This window comes from Rhineura floridana, chromosome 21 (assembly GCF_030035675.1).
Source record: "Rhineura floridana isolate rRhiFlo1 chromosome 21, rRhiFlo1.hap2, whole genome shotgun sequence".
Taxonomy (NCBI): domain Eukaryota; kingdom Metazoa; phylum Chordata; class Lepidosauria; order Squamata; family Rhineuridae; genus Rhineura; species Rhineura floridana.
Window position 1 is genome coordinate 1,415,409 of NC_084500.1, and position 20,000 is coordinate 1,435,408.

The 20,000-nt window shown below is 47.6% G+C and overlaps 2 protein-coding genes across 2 annotated transcripts in view; one reads left to right on the forward strand and one right to left on the reverse strand.

The window, feature by feature from the left end:
* The window catches only part of CCT6A (chaperonin containing TCP1 subunit 6A), a 182,096-nt gene that overhangs the window by 152,326 nt on the left and 9,770 nt on the right, over positions 1-20,000 (reverse strand). The gene's annotated exons all lie outside the window — the stretch shown is intronic.
* LOC133374164 (myeloperoxidase-like) lies at positions 1,350-18,862 on the forward strand. Its single transcript, XM_061604728.1, has 13 exons — positions 1,350-1,421; positions 2,412-2,489; positions 3,275-3,371; positions 4,856-5,031; positions 6,249-6,372; positions 6,486-6,615; positions 6,986-7,189; positions 10,686-11,001; positions 11,783-11,943; positions 13,561-13,813; positions 14,731-14,901; positions 16,435-16,672; positions 17,862-18,862. The coding sequence occupies exons 2-13, from the start codon at positions 2,414-2,416 to the stop codon at positions 18,058-18,060; spliced, it is 2,145 nt and encodes a 714-aa protein (XP_061460712.1). The 5' UTR covers positions 1,350-1,421; positions 2,412-2,413; the 3' UTR covers positions 18,061-18,862.

Genomic DNA, 20,000 nt, shown 5'->3' on the forward strand with positions numbered 1-20,000 from the left:
TCCTCCTGCTGTGCAAGTTCTTTGCAATGGAAAAGCTTCGTTAGAAACTTTGATATTGATTTTAAATGTCTATATTGTTTGCCTTGGTTTAACCAAATATGAACCTATTCTGTTTCCTTCAAATATGCTTTCCATCCATTATGTACTTTTGTCTCAGTCACGCCAATAAATGTGAAACGTTAGTGAGGGTGCCTTTGCTGAGCTTTTGAAGTGAATTTTGAATTATTGAATTTTGCAAGGCCGTGCTTCAACCAATGTTGACAAAAATGCAGGTTTTTAAAGGGAAAATAAAACTGCATACCAAAAGGTGTGTATTAGCACAAGTTCACACTAAAATGCCGAAGAATTGTCATGAGGATTTTTTTTTAAAGTGCAGAAATGTGAAGAACTAAATTTAAGATTGGAAAAAATGAGAAACGGAGAGAATGGAAACTGACAGTTCCTTCCATCCCCAGCGTACACTTACACAGTCTTATTGGACTCAGTGAGATTTACTTACGTTGTGTTGGCAGTCACAGATTTTGAAGTAGTTTTGAGCACATCATCTGCCTTATGACAAACACAAAGACATTTTGGGGCCATGGTAAGGAGCCAGGAGATCTACTTGCCTTACTTTTTTGTAAAGATAATGTCCCTTTGGATGAAGGGAGAGAGTTTTACTCAGAATGCCTCAGGAGTAGGGATGGAGGAAAAATTAGACTCTGTTCTCCTTTAAAGGCAAACCAATCGTATCTGCAGTTTCTGAAACAGTACATGAATTGAAACCAATGAAATTGAAATCTGCCATTCTATGGATTTTTCAATGCAGTTCTCCAGCCAAGTCATGTGGATAAAAATACATATATATCCATGAAAACAGTATACAAAAATGCATTATTATATAAGGGGAAACTGCTTTGCAAAAAGGCATATATCAGGATAAATTTGCACTAAAATGCTGCTGAATTTTCATGAGGATTTAAAAAAAACAACACACAAACTGATGTGGAAATGGGGAGAGTTTAAGAATTTAAGAGTGGAAAACTGAGAAGCTCAGAAAAACCAGAATTGGCAGAGTCACCCTAACCAGGAACGAAAGACACAGACTTTTCTGACAGACAGATTTTTGCATATTTTGGAGCAGCGTAAGACTTCATGCTCCTTGAGATGAAAGTTGTGCTTCACATTGGTAGAACCTCCTCCCACCTGCAGTGCATCGTAAACTGGCCTTTCAGCCCCCAAGAACAAGGAAGTGGCCCTCCTCTGTTTGATCCAGGAAGAGACCAGCAAATATTTCCTCTTGGCCCAAACCGACGTGAGGGGTGTGTATGTGTGTGTTTTCTCCTCTTCCTGGTCACACGGAAAACCACACTTGCAGAGGAGAGACTATAAAAGCATTTGTCACCCAGGCAATGCCCACAGCCTGGAGTGGAGACAGGCAGGTGAGGTACATGGCTCCTGATCACCCCTTTTGTGCCCTCCTCGCTTCAGGAGGCAGAGGAAGGGTTCACCACTGCCAAGTGGATCCATCCCATCTTCTCCTCCCGTACAGCTTTGCCCGCTGACCTGGCCTTTTCGGCACCACCTCCGGATTCTTCACGAGCTTCGGAAGTTGCCTGGTCCAGAGTTTGATGCTTGGCGCCATCTAACCTGGGACTATCTTGGCTGGCAGGTTGGCTAGACAGAGAGGTTGAGGTCTGCTTGCAAAGAATGTGCTCTTCTGATGAGCTGCTGGCCATCCCCAGGACCATCTGAGGCAGCCAGATGACTGGTCCGTCTAGCTCTGGGGTGGCCAACCTGGCACCTGCCAGATGTTGCTGGACTTCACTCCCATCAGCCCCACTCAGGGATGGTGATCTGTAGTCTAGCAACATCTGGAGGGCACCAGGTTGGCTTCCACTGATCTTGCCACCTGCTGCCCCTTCTGACTGGCTGTAGCCCTTCAGGGTCTTGAGGAGAAGACTTCCTCAGTTAGGCTGCCTGTGCTCCTTCCACTGGAATCTCAACCTGGGACCTTCTCATTGCAAAGCTTTTGCTCTGATCTGAAGCTACCTTGTGCAGAGGCCCAGGTGTTGATCCACCTGGCCTCTCCAGGTACCTTCCTCAGTCTAGGAAGCTGGGAACCTTTTAGCTAGGGATGCCGGGAGATTAAACCTGAGACCTTTTGCAAAACAAGGAAAGAAGGCAGAGTATCTGCCACTGAGCAATGCCATTTCCTGTGTATAGGAAGCTAGTCATGCCTATTCGTTTCAGTGGGTCTACTCTGAGTTGGACTTACATGGGATACAACCCATGCTATATACCCACAGTCCACCTCTGGCTTTGGTAAATAGTTTTTGCAAGGTTTTTTTTTAAGGTATTATTTCCCTCCTTAAATATGAGCTGCTAGTAGCCCTACTCAGAATTCAGCCCCCCCCTCTTTTCCTTTCCAGAGATGAAGCGACCCATCACTTTCTTGAGCCTCTTGGTGGCCTTTGGCATTTTGCCTGCATCTGAATCATCCCCGGAAGGTAACGCTTCAAATCCTTGATGCTCTTTCAAGGGTGTGGTAGGGTCCTGGAAAGGAATCACTGAACAGTTCTTTTTCTTTTCAGTTTTCTTGTTGAAGCATGTGCATGGCACTCTTGTCCACGGAGCTGCCTTCATTTTTTCTGGCATGCTGTCTTCTCTTGTAGAGTTTGTGCGTTCTTTTTGGGGTTCAGAGGGGGGAAGTTGCTTGGATTTATGAAAATCTTTGAGGAGATCTGTGATTGGGGTGAGGAGGGTCAAGCTGCCAGAGCTTGGTACGTGAATGGAACCAAACCCAAAGAGGGCTTCTCAGATTAAGGCCTACAAATAGCCACTCGCCTATGGTGAGTTAAGAGTATTGGCAAGGTCACCAGGAAGGGAAAATTTTGCCAAGTGGAACAATGACTATTTAACATAAGCATTTGTGGGCTAGTGAAAAATGTCAGGCAGGAAGTCCTATAAACGTGACTTGCAAGACTCCATTGTGTTGTGCCATCAATGCATATGGCTTAGAAAAGGCCTGGCTTTTAAAGGACATGAGACAAAGTCATGGAGGAGGAAGCAGGGGAGGCAGGGAGAAGAAGAGGAGAAGTCTGTCAGCAAACCATGACAGCTAAATGGATCCTCCATTTTCAGAAGCAGTCTACCTCTGACTGTGATGGTGGGAGAAGGCTTTGCCTTCATGGTCTTGTATCTGAAATTTGGTTGCCTTCTGTGGGAACTAGAAGTAAGATCCTGGACCCCGGGGCCTTTTGAGCTGACATTATTGGCTCTTTCTCTTCGAAAGCATTGGCTTCCAAGACACTGACTGATCCCGACCTTCTAAGCAGCATTAACAAAGCCAAGCAGTTGGTGGATGCAGCATACAAGTTCTCCCGGGAGAGGTGAGTTTCCTTTGTCTAAAACTGCACAGAGCGGCTTGCTTGCTCCTTCCTTCCTTGTTTACTTAATCACCTTCCAGTCATCACTAAGGATGTGATTTGCTGTGGTATTTTGTGCCACTTGTGGTCTGTTGGACAGTTACAATGTCCCCGTCTGTGGCAGTTCGCACTTCGTTGAATTAGGTTTCTTCCACCCAGATCCGCTATTGTTTACAAAAGTTATATCATTGATTTTGTCTCCTGTAACGATGGTGTGATGGTCTGCTGACCAACAGTACTGTTGACATTATCTCCATATATTTCCTGATGGCTTTTATTTACAAGTTATTGAGCCAGGTAATTGTCCATTGAGTTTGTTTTAGTGTTTTTTTCATGATAGGATGATGAAATGAATGCAATGATGAATGAATGATGAAAGAACAGGACAGGGTCCCCCCACACACACACAAGTAAACAAGGTGTTTTTTTTTTAAAAAAAGTAATAACCAAAAAGTGATAATGCTGGATGCATTGCTTTTACTTTTTTGCTTCCATTCCCCCTACACCCCGATCTGTACCTCCTGTTAGTGTGCTCAGATTTTTTGCTTCAGGCAACAGACTTCTAAACAGCTTTGATTGTTAAGCGAACCTGTGAGCCATTTCATTGGCTGGATTAGCAAAACATAGAAATGAACATTAGTGGGATAAAGCTATCATTATGCACTTATCAGTTCAGTGAAGCTATCAGGGGAGAGTATGGCAAAAGTGGGTATGGGTAGGGATGAAATTTGGCACTTTAATGAGAAACATGCTAATTCACATTCTCAAATATGCAAACTGAAACAGAACTAACCTTCAAAATTCACAGTTCTCTGAATTTTGCAATGCAATTCACCAGTCGGTTTAGACAAAAATACATATATTAGAGGGGGAATATGCGTAACAACACATATATTAGTAAATCTAACATACACAGTTGCATAATATTTGGAGAAATTGCTTGCAGAAATGTTTACATTACTCAAAACTGCATATAAAATGTGTTCACTAGGATAAATTTCCCCTAAAATGTTGACAAATTTTCATGAGGATTTTATTACAAAATTGCAAACTGATGCAGAAATGTGGAGAACTGAATTTAAGATTGGAAAATGAGAAGAGGAAACAGAAATTGACAGATTCAGCCATCCCTATGAATGGGCACCCAGAGATATGAAGGCCTGGGGGGTGGGAGGATGGGAAAATACAGACATATACCCCCCTGGGTTTTCCCATTTTTTCTGGGGAGTTTGCTTTTAGTTTTCCAGAAAGCAAAACCAAAAAAGGCTTTAGGGGAAAAAACTCCCCCCCCCATTTTTTCTGCTTCCTCCCCCAGGACCTCACATCTCTAGGCACCCCACGCTCTTGCTTGCATGCGCAGAAGCATGCAGACACACAAAGAGAGGACACACAGCCTCCTCTCATCCTCGGGTGATCTATGCAAGTGATCAATGTACTTCTCTTTCCAGAGCAAAGGAGAACTTGAAAAAGACCCATGCCACCCCCTCTGATTTCCTGAAACATTTAAAGGAGCCGGTGGCAGGCACCAGGAATGCAATCCGAGCTGCAAGTTACATGGAGACAGTTTTGGATATCCTGAACAAGAAAGTGCAGATGGTCTGGCACAGGCCGTTCAACATCACAGGTATCATGATTAGTTGAGTAAAGTCTTTAACCTCCAGCCTGTGGGCCTATTCAAGGCTACTAGGCCTCCCTGTTTGGCCAGTGAGGCTGTTGGCCAAGCATACCAACTCTACCTGGGGCAGGTAAACACGCAAGTGGCTGAAAGGCATCAGCTGGTTGGCGGTGCTTGCAAAGGGCTGTGCCTTTGCCTGTGCAGTTTGATTTCAAACCATGCAGGCAGAGGAAAACAGGTCACCTGATGGCACTGTGATGTCAGGTGACTGACAGGTGCGCAGCCCGCCTATCTGTCAAACATGGTCCAAAGGGGTGGGAGAGGTAGGAATTTGGCCCTCTGGCAGGATCCAGTCCCCCTCCCCCCACTTCTGTTTTGGCAAATGGGTTGAAAAGCAAGTGGATTCAGGTAGGTCCTTGAGGACTAGCCTCTTGTTATGTTCCAGATAGAAGCCAGAGCTCAGGCAAGGAAAACCCACAGCAGTGCCTTGCCAAAAGGAAGTTCAGGAGTGCTGGCACTGCCACAGTTAACAAGGAAGCATTAAATTGCATAGGAGCATAACACAGCTGGATCAGACCAAAAGTCAACCTGGTTCAGCACCCTGTTTCCGATGGTGGCCAATGAAATGCCCCTGGGAAGCCCACAGGCAGGGCATGAAAGCACCAGCCCCTTCTTCTTGTTTATCTCCCCAAATCTGGTGCTCTGAGTCAGACTTTCTTGGAGCATGGAGGCTCTATTCCTATCACAGCTAATAACGCTTAGGACTTGAAGGACAATTGCATGCATATGAAGCTGCCCACGTGTTGAGATCTGTTTCAGAGGCTCTCTTTGGAAGACCAATCAGGTTAGGAAGCAAGAGAGAGAGAGTGCCTTTTCAGTGATGGCTCCACCACTATGGAGCTCTCTACCCACAGTGGTGCAATTTGACCAGCTCTTTAAAACGGGCTTTAAAAAAAAAATCTGTCCCAGCTTCCTTTCTCTTAATGGTTTTATGACACAGCTGGCTTTGGAATGATGATGATGATTGTTGTTGTTGTTATAATAATAGCAGGTGAGCTATCTGCTGCCAATTTATTGTTTTTTTAGCTGTTTATGTTGGGCGATAGCCAACATTAGTCACACATACTCGGAGAAGATCTGTTGAAACCAAAGGACTTCAGGCATTGTTTCCAACACAAAAGCAATTAGTCAACAACGTTTGCTTTTCTGACTGATCTTTTGTTTAGATGTGCTGAGCAGCAAGCAGAAAGAAATGATCACCAGGGCCACCGGTTGCGACTACCTGATTCGCCCAATCCGGTGTCCAATGGACAGCCCTTACCGGACCATCACCGGAGAATGCAACAACAGGTAAGGACTTACTGCGAAATTTGCCTCATGCCAGTTTGTCCACATCCAGAACAGCCTTCATGCACAAGGCAGAGGAGAAGTTCCAAACGAATGTCCTCCTTTTCCCGCTCTAGGAAGCATCCTCATTTTGGTGCATCCAACCACGGGTACGCCCGCTGGCTTCCAGCAGAGTATGAGGACGGAGTGTCTCTTCCGAGGGGTCTCATCCAGGGTCAACTTTATCACGGACATCCTCTCCCACTGGTAAGGACCTGGGTGGTCGTCTGGCTTCTTGGGAGACATTATTGAGAAACAGCAGCATTGGGGGGGCATTGGGATGGATGGCTGAGGTGGTGAACCAATCATGGGGTTGTTTTGGGCAGGGATGCAAGGGCTGTTGCCACATGGCCACAGATGGCCATTCGTCTCACTGAGCAGGACGCAGTAGTCAGAGTTTGGTGTAGAGGACACTAAACAAAATGGGAGATGGTTGGGGACAGTGGGCCCTTCATGGGCCAGCCTCTTCCCCCTGGCACTCATCTCTAGCTGTGTCCATGTGCTACATGTGCTTTCCATGTGTGGGGCTGCACTGTGAGGTTTCTTGAGCTGTGGCCTTTGGGTGCTTTCCCCATAGGTACGGCAGGTATCCAACGAGATCATCGCCACCCCCAATGAGGACACCACGGACGACCAGGAACGCTCACTGGCCTTCATGCACTGGGGCCAGTGGGTTGACCACGACATGGACCTAGCCCCCATGACTCAAACCAGCATCCAGAACCATGAGGCTGAATGTGACACCAGTTGCAATTATGCACCGCCTTGCTTCCCAATTAAGGTAATGGAAAATTCTGCACTAGAGATTCTTAGAGTGAGACAGGGGTGGGTGGGCTTTTTTTGGAGGGTGAGGTCAGGTCTTTTGCACTGGGGGCCCAGGCCACCTGCCCCTTCATCCCTTGTCAACCATTTGTTTCCAGCCACCTTTACCAACCTGGTGCCCCCCTGGGGCTGATGGGAGTTACAGTCCAAATTATCTGCAGAGCACCACTGGCTTTCAAGGTGGCTAGACATAATGTAAAGTGCAGTGTTGGCGAGACCCTGGCGACTGCTGACGCCCTTTTTTTCTTTTTGTTTTTACGTCGAAAAAAATAATGTATTGAGTTTCCAATAACCATAACAAAAGAGATAAATAAACCAAAAGCTAGTTTTAGCATCCTAAAAAGATCCAGGATCAAGCAAACATGTTCAGGAAGTAAAAGATCGAACAAATGGGAGAAATTACCATACTCAGAAACACAAACATTTGAACTGCAATATTTTAAATTTTTGCCTCATAAAAACTCAGTCTTTCCTTTGCATTTTCCTTCCCCCAAAAAATCATTCTGAGGCATTGGGTGGTTTCAAAGTCACTCCAGCCTTGAAATTCAAAGGCGATATAAATTACTTAAGAAGAGTTCCACAGGTGTGCATATCTTGTTGGCATTCCAGGGGCCTTGGCCTCTTCGTTGACATATTTAATAAAGTCAGACCAAACAAAGTGGAATGTTGTTTTCTTTGAAATGCCGCCTATCTTAATTTGCCCGTTGACAGATTTGTGTCATAGGGCTATGGAGTCTTTTAAATACCTGGCCACTCCCCTGGGGGGGAGGAGTGTACTGCTGTATGCAAAGCAGGGAGAGTTTCTTGGGCACCATATTGGCTGATGCCTGTAACGTCATCCGCCTTCTCATTTTTCTAATAGGGTAACACCCCTGAATGGCCTTGTTTATGTTTCTGTTCTAGTTGATGTTCATATATATATCAAATAATAATAATAATAATAATAATATAATAAAGAAAATTCTCCAGCATTGTAGTGCGGATTTCTCCTAATAAACACATTTTTGTCGGGAGTTTTGTCTACTGTACACATTTTTGCAAGCCTCTTCTCATCAGCTAATGCATTTTTGCATGTGATTTTCACTCATAAGCATACTTTCCCCTAATATATGCATTTTTGTAAACATAGCATGGTTGGAGAATCGCATTGCAAAATTGGAGTAAGTGCAAATATCAAAGGAGGGCTGGGTTTCGGTTCTCCTGTTGTTCTGGAAAGTGCAAATTTGATAAATTCAGCTTGAAATGCGAACTGAATCAAAATTCTCACCCATCCCTAGATCAGTGTCAACTTCCTTTTTTAAGCCTTTGTGGGATTGTGATTTTCTTCTTTTACAGAGTGTGAAAAGGGCATATAGTTTTCTGGACCACAGAGCAGGGAGCTAATTTCACATTAGACGTCCTGCTATGTGTGTTTTGAGCACAAACTGTGAGCCTGGGTGGGAGGAGTTGAACTCAGAGGCACCTGGCTGGCCATTGTGAGCATCCTGCCTGATGAATTGGATGGACCTTTGAATTGATCCATCATCTCACATTCTTAATTAACCAAAATTCTTAGAGCTTCCAGATCAGAGGTGAGGAATCTGCAGCCCTCCAGATGTTGTTGGGCTATATCTCTCATCATCCCTGACCATTGGGGTGTTTGGAGTTGGAGTCACAGAATCATAGAATAGTAGAGTTGGGAGGGACCCATAAGGCCATCTAGTCCAACCTCCTGCCCAATGCAGGAATCCAGCTTAAAGCATCCCCCAGAGGTGGCTGTCCGGCTGCCTCTTCAACGCCTCCAGTGTTGGAGAGCCCATCACCTCCCTAGGTCATGGGTTCCATTGTCATACCGCTCTAAAAGTTAGGAAGTTTTTCCTGATGTCCAGTCGAAATCTGGCTTCCTGCAACTTCAGCCCATTATTCTGTGTCCTGCACTCTGAGATGATCGAGAAGAGATCCTGGCCCTCCTCTGTGTGGCAATCTTTCAAGGACTTGATGAGTATGATCCTATCTCCTCTCAGTCTTCTCTTCTCAAAGCTGAACAACATATCATAGTGCCATTGTATCAATCTATGGTTGGCCACATCTGGAATACTGTGTTCAGTTCTGGTTGCCTCACTCCAGAAGGATATTGTAGAGCAGGATAAGTTTCTGGTAAGGGCAAACAGAAAGATCCGGGGGATGGAGTGACAAAAGTGTCTAAAATTATGCATGACACAATTTTCTCCCTCTCATAATACTAGAATTTGTGGACATCCGATGAAGCTGAATGTTGGGAGATTCAGAACAGACAAAAGAACATCTTTCTTCACACAACAGATAGTTCAGCTATGGAATTCGCTCCCAGAAGAGGCAGTGACGGCCACTGACTTGGATGGCTTTAACAGAGGATTAGATAAAATCATGGAGGGTGAGGCTGTCAATGGCTACTTGCCATGATGGCTGTGCTCTGCCTCCACAGTCGGAGACAGGATTTTATTTATTAATTTATTAATTTATTGAATTTATTAGTCACCCATCTGGCTGGTCATCCAGCCACTCTGGGCAACGTACAAAATAAAACATCCAAATACATTAAAACATTTAAGATCTCGAACCAGAATAATAAAACCTAACCCACCCCAAAAGCCTGCCTGAAGAGCCAGGTCTTCAAGGCCTGGTGGAAGCTCATGATGGAGGGGGCATGACGGAGATCATTCGAAAGGGAGTTCCACAGGGTGGGGGCCACGATCGAAAAAGCCCTCTCCCTAATCCTCACCAGTTTGGCTGTTTTAACTGGTGGGATGGAGAGAAGGTCTTTTGAGGCTGATCTTGTTGGGCGGCATTGCTGATGATGCTGGAGGCGCTCCTTCGGGATGCTTCTGAAAACCACTTGCTGGAAACTGCAGGAGAGGAGAGTTGCTGTTGTGCTCAGGTCCTGCTTGATGGCTTCCCTTTGGAGCATCTGGCTGGCCACTGTGAGAACAGGAGGCTGGACTAGATATGCCAGTGGCCTGATCCAGCAGCCACACTCTTCTTATGTTCTTATCTGGAGGTTACTTAAACTTCCTGAGAGCTCAAAGTGCCTAAAAGATCACCTCACCCCTTATAAAGATCACTCAGCTGATCACTGTGTTTTGGAGGAGCAGGCCTCCCTTCAGAATGTACAATATAGGATCAGGATCTTTAGTGTGGTGGCCCCTACCCTTTGGAACTCCTGTTACATATCAGACAAGCACCATCTCTGCTGCCTTTTTGGTGCCTGTTGAAAGACCTTCCTTCTTCACCAAGCCTTTTAAGTGGAGATCTTTGCCCCAGTCTGCCTCAAGTATTGCTCCTGAAATTGTTTTTATACATTTATTTCTTTTATATGCACACTCACTGTTAAATCCCTTTGAGATGTTGCACTGGATGCAATTAGTAAATGAAAGAAATTAAATTGCATAGCATAAATGTGCCCTTGGAGGTTTTGATGCGGTGACGGCTTTCTCCAGATCCCCCCTGGAGATCCACGGATTAAAAAGCCAGGCGTCTGCATGCCTTTCATTCGGACCACCCCCGTGTGCAATCCCACAACGTTTATCCGTGAGCAGCTGAATGCCATCACATCATTCCTGGATGCCAGCATGGTCTACGGGAGCGAGGACCCTCTGGCAAAGAGTCTCCGGAACCAGAGCAACTCGCTGGGCTTAATGGCGCTCAACCAGAACTTCACAGATGCTGGCCTGGGCTTCCTTCCTTTTGAGAACAATTCCAACAGCCTCTGTCTCCACACAAACAGAACGGCCAACATCCCGTGTTTCAAAGCTGGTACGTCATGGCCAGAGCATGAATTGTGTTGAGACGGGAGAGAAGCTCAGTTTGGTTTACAGGTTCACAAACTGGAAAAGCCATGTGAAATTCTCCAAATCTCACAGTGCAGTTCTCCAAGCAAGTAATGTGTGCAAAAGTATGTATATTAGGGGGAAAGGATGCATTAGTGAAAATAACAGAAAAATGCATCGTATTAGGAGAAATCGTTTGCTAAAACGTTAGGCAAAATGTGTACGTGAGGAGAAATACTAAAATGCTCGTGAGTTTTCGTCAGGGCTTTGCAGACAGATGCACAAATGGGGAGAACTGAATTTAAGGTTGGAAGAACGGGAAACGGAAAGAAATTGACAGGTTTGTCCATCCCTAGTTGAGAGTGAGCTGCAGATCAACTTGATACTGTCCTCAAATTGGATGTTTAGTTCGGGGACTCTCAGAACAATGAGGACTGGAATCTTATTTTGGGGGAAGGCACATAGCTCAGCAGCAGAGCACCTGCTTTGCATGCAAAAGTACCCCAGGTTCAGTCATCAGAGTCTCCATGCTGAGCTGGGAATGTCCCACCCCTGAAACCCTGGACAGCTGCTGCCAGCCAGTACAGGCACTACTGAGCTAGATGGACCGCTGGTCTGATTCAGTGGAAGGTGGTTCCTGTGCTGCCGGATACAAGAATTAGAATTATACAGCAGAAAAGAGGGTTAACTCATTTCCTCACTTCCCTTAGAAATGTAAACATTTGGGACGTCTGCTACAATTAAGAGAGATGTTTTTAATTTTGCAGGGGACAAGCGAGTCACTGAAAATCTGGGGCTGACGGCCATTCATACCATGTTTGTCCGGGAGCATAACCGATTAGCCACAGAGCTGAAGAAGCTGAATCCCCATTGGGGTGGGGAGAAAGTCTATCAGGAAGCACGGAAAATCAATGGTGCCATACATCAGGTACTCCGCCAGTTGGCCAAACAGGCTCCTCTTGCTGCCTTCATTCAACAAAGAGTTTCACTCAAGCTCTGCTTACACCTTCAGTGTAGAGACTGGAGAGAAATTCGATCCAATTCGAAATTAAAGGCAAATCTACAAAGTTTCCTTTCCAAAACAATACACAGACCAATTCTCACACGTCTCTGAATTTTGCAATGCCTTTTCGCAGCCACATAATGTGTACAAAAAAAAATATTGCATATTTTGGGGGTTAGGTGTGCACAGAAAGGCATATATAGGTGACAATAACATAGAGAAATGGATTACATTAGGAAAACTGCGTACAAAAATGTGTGTATAGGGAGAAATTCACAGTAAAGTGCTGATGAATTTCCGTGAGGACTTAAAAACAATCTGATCTGGAATTGTGACAAATTGTGACTGGACAAATGGGAAAGTGAAAGGAACCAAAATTGGCAGACTCGCCATCCCTTCTTCAGTGGCATCCAGTGATAAAGTATTTCCCAGACTCCCCGGCTGTTTCCATGCTGAGCGTTGGCTGTGTAATAGCCATGACCCCTGAAGCAGGACTTGGAGCTCTCTGGCTACTGCAGCTCCAAGCAGGAGAGGGATCCATGTCCCAGTCTGCCCCTTGTGGGCCCATGGGAAATGGAGGCCCCCTCCCCTGAACCCCAAGGCGACACCTCTGCTGTAGGATTCTGGGGGCTGGACTGCCAACTTCTTGGGGGACCAAGAGAGCCCTGAGAAGAGCTGGAAATCCCCATTACCCCAAAGGAGCCAGTGGCGGCAAAGGAAGGCTCTGACCCTTTAACTGTTCGGAAGGCGACACTCAGGGGGAGGGATCCCCAGTCAATGACCACCTGGCCCTGCTATAAGACTCAGCCAGTTGCTCTAAGACTTGGCTGAGACAACTTGGATCTCTGAGTTCAGCTGCGCTGTCCATGGTCCTGCACCACCACCACGAGCTCTCTCCAAGGTGCTGATCTTTGCCTTGCCTTGCCTTGCCTTGCCTACCAGGAACCCCCAGCTTCCCCTTGGGCATTCCCAGGGGCCACATCACTAGCCTTTCATGCAGCTACCAAGTGTCTAGTCTCCCTCAACCCAACCTACCTCAAAGAGCTGTGGGGAGGAGCCAAAGGCAGGGCAGAACCATATGTGGTCCTGAGCTCCTTGGAGGAAAAAGCTGGATATAAATGTGAAAAGAAACATGGTGATATAGCTGTATTTGATCATATGAGTCCCACATCGGCCTGACCTCTGCTGTCTTCCTCCTGGGCCACACTGTCAGCTCCTGGAGGCAGAGGTTTCCCTTTCCCCCTCTCTGTTTCTATTTAAACTTTGAAAGTGGGCACTGAACACTTGCATGCACACACACCACAGTCACCCACCCACACACCATGCAGGCATGCAGCGCGCATCAGGAGATTGCCCCATTGCAAGACTTGACTGAGAAGAGACCCAGGGCTGTGATGGGGAGGAGTAGAGGGGCCAGTGAGCTGCCAAAAAGTGGCCTGATCTAGCCCACAGACAGCAAGCTTGCCACCTCTCCTGTGAAGCATCACATGAATTCATGCAGCCCTCTGAATAACGATGGGATCTTTCCTGGGTACGTTGCAGGTCATCACCTTCAGAGATTACCTGCCCCTCCTCTTGGGCAATGAAATGAACAAGCAGTTGCCATTGTACAACGGCTACAGTGACTCTGAGGACCCCACCATTGCGAACGTGTTCTCCATGGCCTTCCGATTTGGGCACAGCTCCATCCCGCCGTTTGTGCCCCAGCTGGATGAAAATTTCAAGCCCCTGTTCCCGCACTCCAGCCTCCTCCTTCATCTCACCTTCTGCGCTTCCTGGAGAATCGTGATGGAAGGTAATAACCTTGGTCCCCATGCTGTTATTCTTGCACTGGGGGGTGGGCTCTGGGACATGGACATTTCTCTACAATATTTGTACTGGTTTGTCGTCATGCTGTGATGACAGTCCGAGCCACTAGTGGGAGAGAAGGTGGTCTTGGGGGGGAGATATTGTGACCCCTTTTTTGAGGTCAGATGCTGTAGAAGAAAGGCCACATTGTGGTCCTGGGGAGGGAAACTAAGGCATGTAGAGGACAGATGCTGTGGTTGTGAAGAGGGAAACTCTGGTGTAGGGAAGCCGAGGGGGGGCTTGTTGAACAGAGCCAGCAGGGGAGCACCCCTTAGTAACTACAGAAATGCGCTGGAGGTTGTGAAGGGGGCTTTCCTCATGGAGATGCTGGTGGCTGGGCTGTTTGCTCATCCTTCAGTGGTTTTAACTCTTACAGGGGTGTATGTGTGTGTGTGAGAGAGAGAGAGAGCACCAGGGTGAAGATAGAGATAACATTTTGGAATGGTAGGGTCACTCTGGAAACAACTGAATGTTTGTAGGTCAGTTTTATTTTTCTAACGGCAGTCAGTCAGCCTGAAGTGTGGGGAAAGTAGGGAGGCAGGCGGAAATCTCGCAATGCCAAGGGCAAGGTTTCACCAAATACCCCTTTCCGTCCTGGCATGCAGGAGACATCACCACAGTCCAAGGGCCCATCTCAGCAGGCAAAAGTCTTTGAAAAGAGGTCGGGGCAGAGCTGGTGTGGGGAATGCTATGGGAGTGTCCCAAGGGAGGTCTGGTGGGGCCCAAGCTCCTCCATCAAATGTGATTTCCCAGGCAGTCACAGGTCTGTTGATTTGGAAGATGGAAGCTCTTTCCTTTCTTTTTGTTTTAAAGACACCCTAAACACTGGGTTGAGCACTCCTCTTCGTCGCCTTTCTCTTCCAGGTGGCATCGACCCTCTTATCCGCGGTTTCCTGGTTGACCACTCCAAGCTGATGAAGCAAAGCCAGATGATGGTGGAGGAACTCCAGGAACGTCTCTTTGAGCAGGTTGAAATTATAGGCCTCGATCTGGCGGCGCTGAACCTGCAGCGGGGCCGAGACCACGGCCTGCCAGGTAGACCAGCTCGACACGGCATTTAGCCTGGCCTCCCTTTCCCCCCGTGCCGTGTTTGTACGGTTCTCCCCTGGTTTCCAAAGCAGTGAGAAGGTCCAGGGCAGTTTAACGAGAGGACAGTGAGACTGAGAGGGAACCGGAGACTTAGGGCTGCAACGTCTGTCCAGATGTACAGTTTGAGCAGGTAGAAAGACAAGCAGGCACACAGGCCAAGTGGAGTCTCCTCAAAGCCCTTCAGGGTTGCAAACTCAGGAAGAATAGAGTCTCTCGTTCACGTTCTCCGGACTAATTCAGAATGGCGTCGGGTTTTTTAATGCACAATGGCTAGTAGGATGTCCCAAATGGAAGCCCCCAAGCAGGACCTGAGCGCAACAGCCGCTCTCCCCACTGGTGATTCCCGGCAACTGGCATTCAGAGGCTGCTTCTGTGGGCCCCACATAAACTGCCACTAACATGCCACTCAAGAAGACTGCAGTTCACAGCCACCAGCTAGGCCTTTGGCCGGCTGTTTTCCTCCCAAGCTCTGCCTGCCTGTCAGGAGGGTCAGTGGGCAATCAGGCCTCACCCTTGAAACTAGTGGACCTAGAAAGATTTAACGACTGCAGTTGCACTGGGAATGTTTGCAGGGAAAAGTCCTTTGTAGGGGAGGAAAAGGTGGTTGTTGCAACTCGGTGCAAGAGCATCCGCTTTGCATGCAGGACCTCCACAATTCAATCCCCGGTGTCTCCAGAGAGGCTTTCTGAAATCCCGGAGCTGGATGGGTTGGTGCTCTGACTTGAGGGAGGGCTGCGAATCAGTGCCGAGTGTTGGCTGTGCATGCTTCCCGGTTCGGTCCCATTCTCTGGCATCTCTAGGTCGGGCGAGGGATGTCTCCTCTCTGAAACCCAAGAGAGCCTCTGCCAATCAGTGTCGACAGCACCGAGCTACATGGTCTGACTTGGTGAGAGGAGGCAGCTTCCTGCATTCCCAAGTAGGGACGGAAAGATCCGCCTATTCTGGTCCTCTCAGTTTCTCCTTTTTCCAGTCTTAAGTTCACTTCTCTGCATTCCTGCACATTTTTGTGAATGTTCTTTTTTTAACCAAGTCCTCGTGAAAATGCTTCAGCACTTTAGTGCGGCTTCCTCCCGATAAACACACTTTTCTATGCCATTTTGACTCATGTACACGTCCTTTTTTGCAAGCAGTTTTCTCCTGACGTCATGCATTTTTGTATGTTGTCATATATGCATTTTAGGCACATTCCTCTCTAAAATATGCATTTTTGTAAGCACTGGTTGCCTGGAGAAGTGCGTGGCAAAATTTGGATACAAGCGAATCTTGATGGACGGCTGTGTTTCGGAAAGTGCAGATTTGATAGCTTCAGCTTGAAATGATAACTGAATTGAATTCCTCCCCCAGCCCAGTTCCCAAGAAAGACAGTCCTGAAATCCCTTGAGTTTTCTGTTGCACCCAGCTAAGTCTGCTTCCCATTGGGCTAGCATCCAGGGAGGGGTGATGGCGGTAATGGTCACCCTCTTGTTCTGCTACTGTCAGGGTACAATGCCTGGAGACGTTTCTGCGGCCTCTCTGAGCCCCAAGATGAAGCTGAGCTGGCCGTCGTGCTGGGCAACCCCGAGCTGGCAAAGAAGTTCCTTGATCTTTATGGGACGCCAGACAACATTGACATCTGGATCGGGGCCATGGCGGAGCCCTTCGTCCCCTACGGGAGGATTGGCCCTCTCCTGGCCTGCCTCATCGGGACCCAGTTTAGGAAAGTCAGAGATGGAGACAGGTGAGCGGATTCTTCTCCAAGTCCCTGCCTTCTCTCGGTAAGGACCTTGTGCCAGATTTTGGGGCATAACTGGATCCTTTTGAGGGATCGCCGAGGAGTGGGAGGGATAGCTGCAGTTTCCGGTGGCAGTGTGCCATTCCAGGAGTGACAGCATTAGCGGTTGGGGTTGCTGGCCACTTATTTAATTATTATTTGCGTTTCTACCCAGGCTTTCCTCCCATGAGCTACATGGTTCTCCTCCCTCTCTATTTTATCCTCACAACAACCCTGTGAGGTGGGTTAGGTTGAGACACTGTGACGGCCCCAAGGTCACCCAGCGAGCTTCATGGCCGAGCAGAGATTTGAAGCCTGGTCCCTCCCAGTTCCCAATAGGAACGCAGGGTGCTCCCTTACGCCGAATCGGATCACTGGCCCATCTAGCTCAGTATTGACTACACTGATGGGACCATGCTCCCATCAGCCTCAACATCATGTGACCCTGCTGGCCAGGGCTGATGGGAGTTTCAATCTGGCACCCATCCAGATGGCATCAGTCTTGCCAAAGCCGTCCTAGACATCTGGCTGGTTATTACAAGAAACCGAGTGTTTGGTGAACTGGGCCTTTGCCCTTATCCAGCAGGGCTCTCCTGGGGATCTTCTGCAACTTTAATCAAAGCGGCCGGAGATACTAAAAGTCTAAAAAGGTAGCAGGATATTTAAAGCAGGGGGCGAGGGTGGGAGCCTTTTTCACATTCCCTCGCTGGCAACCTCTAGGGCAGACTCCGGAGGGACAGATATCAGTGGGGACGGGAGAGATGGCAGAGGAAATGGAGGCAACCCGTTGCACCAGTAGGCAGAAATCAGACATTTCTGTGTACACTCATGCGCTCCTGTCCATCCATGCTTGCAAGAGGCCCAATCAGAGCTCAAGGCCACATTCCAGTCAGGCAAAACCATTTGAGGAGGGCACGAAGCAGGAGCAGTGAGGGGCTTCAACTGGGGAGTGTCCCAGGGGCCAGATGGAGAGGTTTGGAAGGCCACATTTGGCCCTTTGGCCTTGAGGACCCCCACCCCTCATTTTAAAGATAAAACTCTGGAAGAGCTTGCTGAAAAACCCCTCTGCCAAAAGCTCAGTTCAAAACAACCCACGTTACAAATTAGGATTTCCCTTCACACAACCAAGCCCTCTCTGCGCCCTCGTTTGTTGCAGATTCTGGTGGGAGAACCCCGGGGTGTTCACCCCTCGGCAACAGCGGGCTCTGAGCAGCGCTTCACTGTCCCGCATGATTTGCGACAACACACACATCCAAGAGGTGCCGATGGACGTTTTCAAGGTGAACCGGTACCCAAATGGCTTTGTGAACTGCGACCAAATCAGAGGACTCGACTTGTCTGCTTGGAAAGAATAGGATGGCGATCAGAGGACTGGGGCGGTGGCAGGTGGGGGGGGAGAGACATGGGTGAAGAGACATGGCATACCTTGACTCCCCCCTCACGGTTTAATTAGACCAAGAAGAGTCCTGCAGTCCTCTGGCTCAGGCCTGGACTATCTGAACCACTCCTGAGTGCCGACTGACCTTCCTTGTGTCACAGAGGGCAGGTAGCAGCCTGATACCCCCAAGGTCAAACCCAAGTGTCTCCTAAATGTGGGGCTTCCAGCTGCCCCTTTGAAACGAACAGGAGTTGTGGATGAGGACTGCTATCCTGGGAGGGGTTGTGTGCCTGGCTGCCCTTGGGATGTGAAAGCAATGTCACTGGCCAGACATATTCATTTTTTCCCCCAGATGGAAAGCAAGAGTAGGCATGTTGGCCCTCAAGAAACATGCCAAAGTCAGGTAACCAAGATGTCACGAAAGAACGAGCGAGCTTTTGAGTTCTCCAGAACTCTTCAGCAGGCAGAACATGAAATCCAAAAGCTTGCTTGCACTTTTGTGACATTTTTGGTTGGCTAGTGGAAGTCTTGCCCCTACTATGGATTTTCTGATGGAGTGATCCGGTCATCAGGCTTTTAAAAGAATTGGTTTTGGACTGTTTTCACGTAGTTATATACTGGAGGCTGGACTTTAATGTGTGTGTAACACCCCCCATGGCACACATACTGATTTTACTTTGGACATACACAAATATCAATTATATATCATGTATATGTGAAGTATGTCCCTGTTTAGGATCCTTTTTGTATCCAAATGATTGTGTGGGTATAATGGGGAATGAGACGTATTTAATTTTTTAATGCTGGAATTGTGAACCATGCCTCATCAATAAAAAATAAAGGGGGCTGCGTGCATGAGTCGCTAATCTGTCCTTCCCAAACACAGAAATATAGGAAGCTGGCTAAGGCAGCCAGCCTGTTGTTCCATGTAGTTCCGTGCTGTCTGTTCTGACTGGCAGCAGTTTGTCACCCTTTATGTACAGGGCTGTTCAGAGACATTGTGCTACCTGAGGCAAAGGACAAAATGGCACCCTTCCCCAGGGGCTGACTGGATTCTCAGCTGAATCTGCCTTGAACCAGGGGCAGCTGATTGCTCCATGTCAGTGGGGAAGGGGAATCAGCTCTGGGTTTTAGTCCAAACGTTCAAGGAGCTGTCTGCAGCAATAGATCTCAGCACCTTGCCCCACTGACTTCAGCACTGGCACTAGGGGAGTGCTCATCACCAAACCTGCAGGCAAAGGCTGGTTATGGACCCACAGGATAGTTTGTACAGTCCGCACAGCTCCTTCCTCTGATGGAAGGGGGGTGCTCCTTTGACCCTCCCAACATTTGCAGTCTGATGTGGTCTGTTTATTCCGCCTGATGGGATGTGCGCGCATGTGCGCCCTCTTGTATACTAGTTCATTTGTGAACAAACACAATATGCCTCCGCTAACAAGGTTGTTTTGAGGTCACCGACGGGGAAGAGGTGAAAGGGCATCTTTTCAAGTTCCTCGCGGAAGCAGGCTGGGGCTGATGATCTTCTCTTCAGGATTGCTTGGCTCTTGCCTATTGCACGGCTAGAACCTTAGACAGCCTTCTTTTGAAAAATGGGGTCACAGCCCACCCTGCGTGCACTTTTCATTGCAGAATTTACAGGACAACACATATTCCTCAAAATCCCAACTGCATCCTCCTGTGCAGAGTATTTTTATTTTACTCTAGCCAATGTAATAGGCTTAAAACTCATTCAAGGAAGGAGATTTAAGTGCCCATACTAAGTTTTCTTTCTGAAAAATTGAAAAACGAGCCTGGGACAAAAAATTAAAACCCCTGCTGATTCCTGTATGTGGGCCGTTGTTATTTTGATCCAGCAAAAGTTAACATATTAGGATGGGGGAAAATGTCTGTGGATTCTTTTTATAGTGAAAACTGACT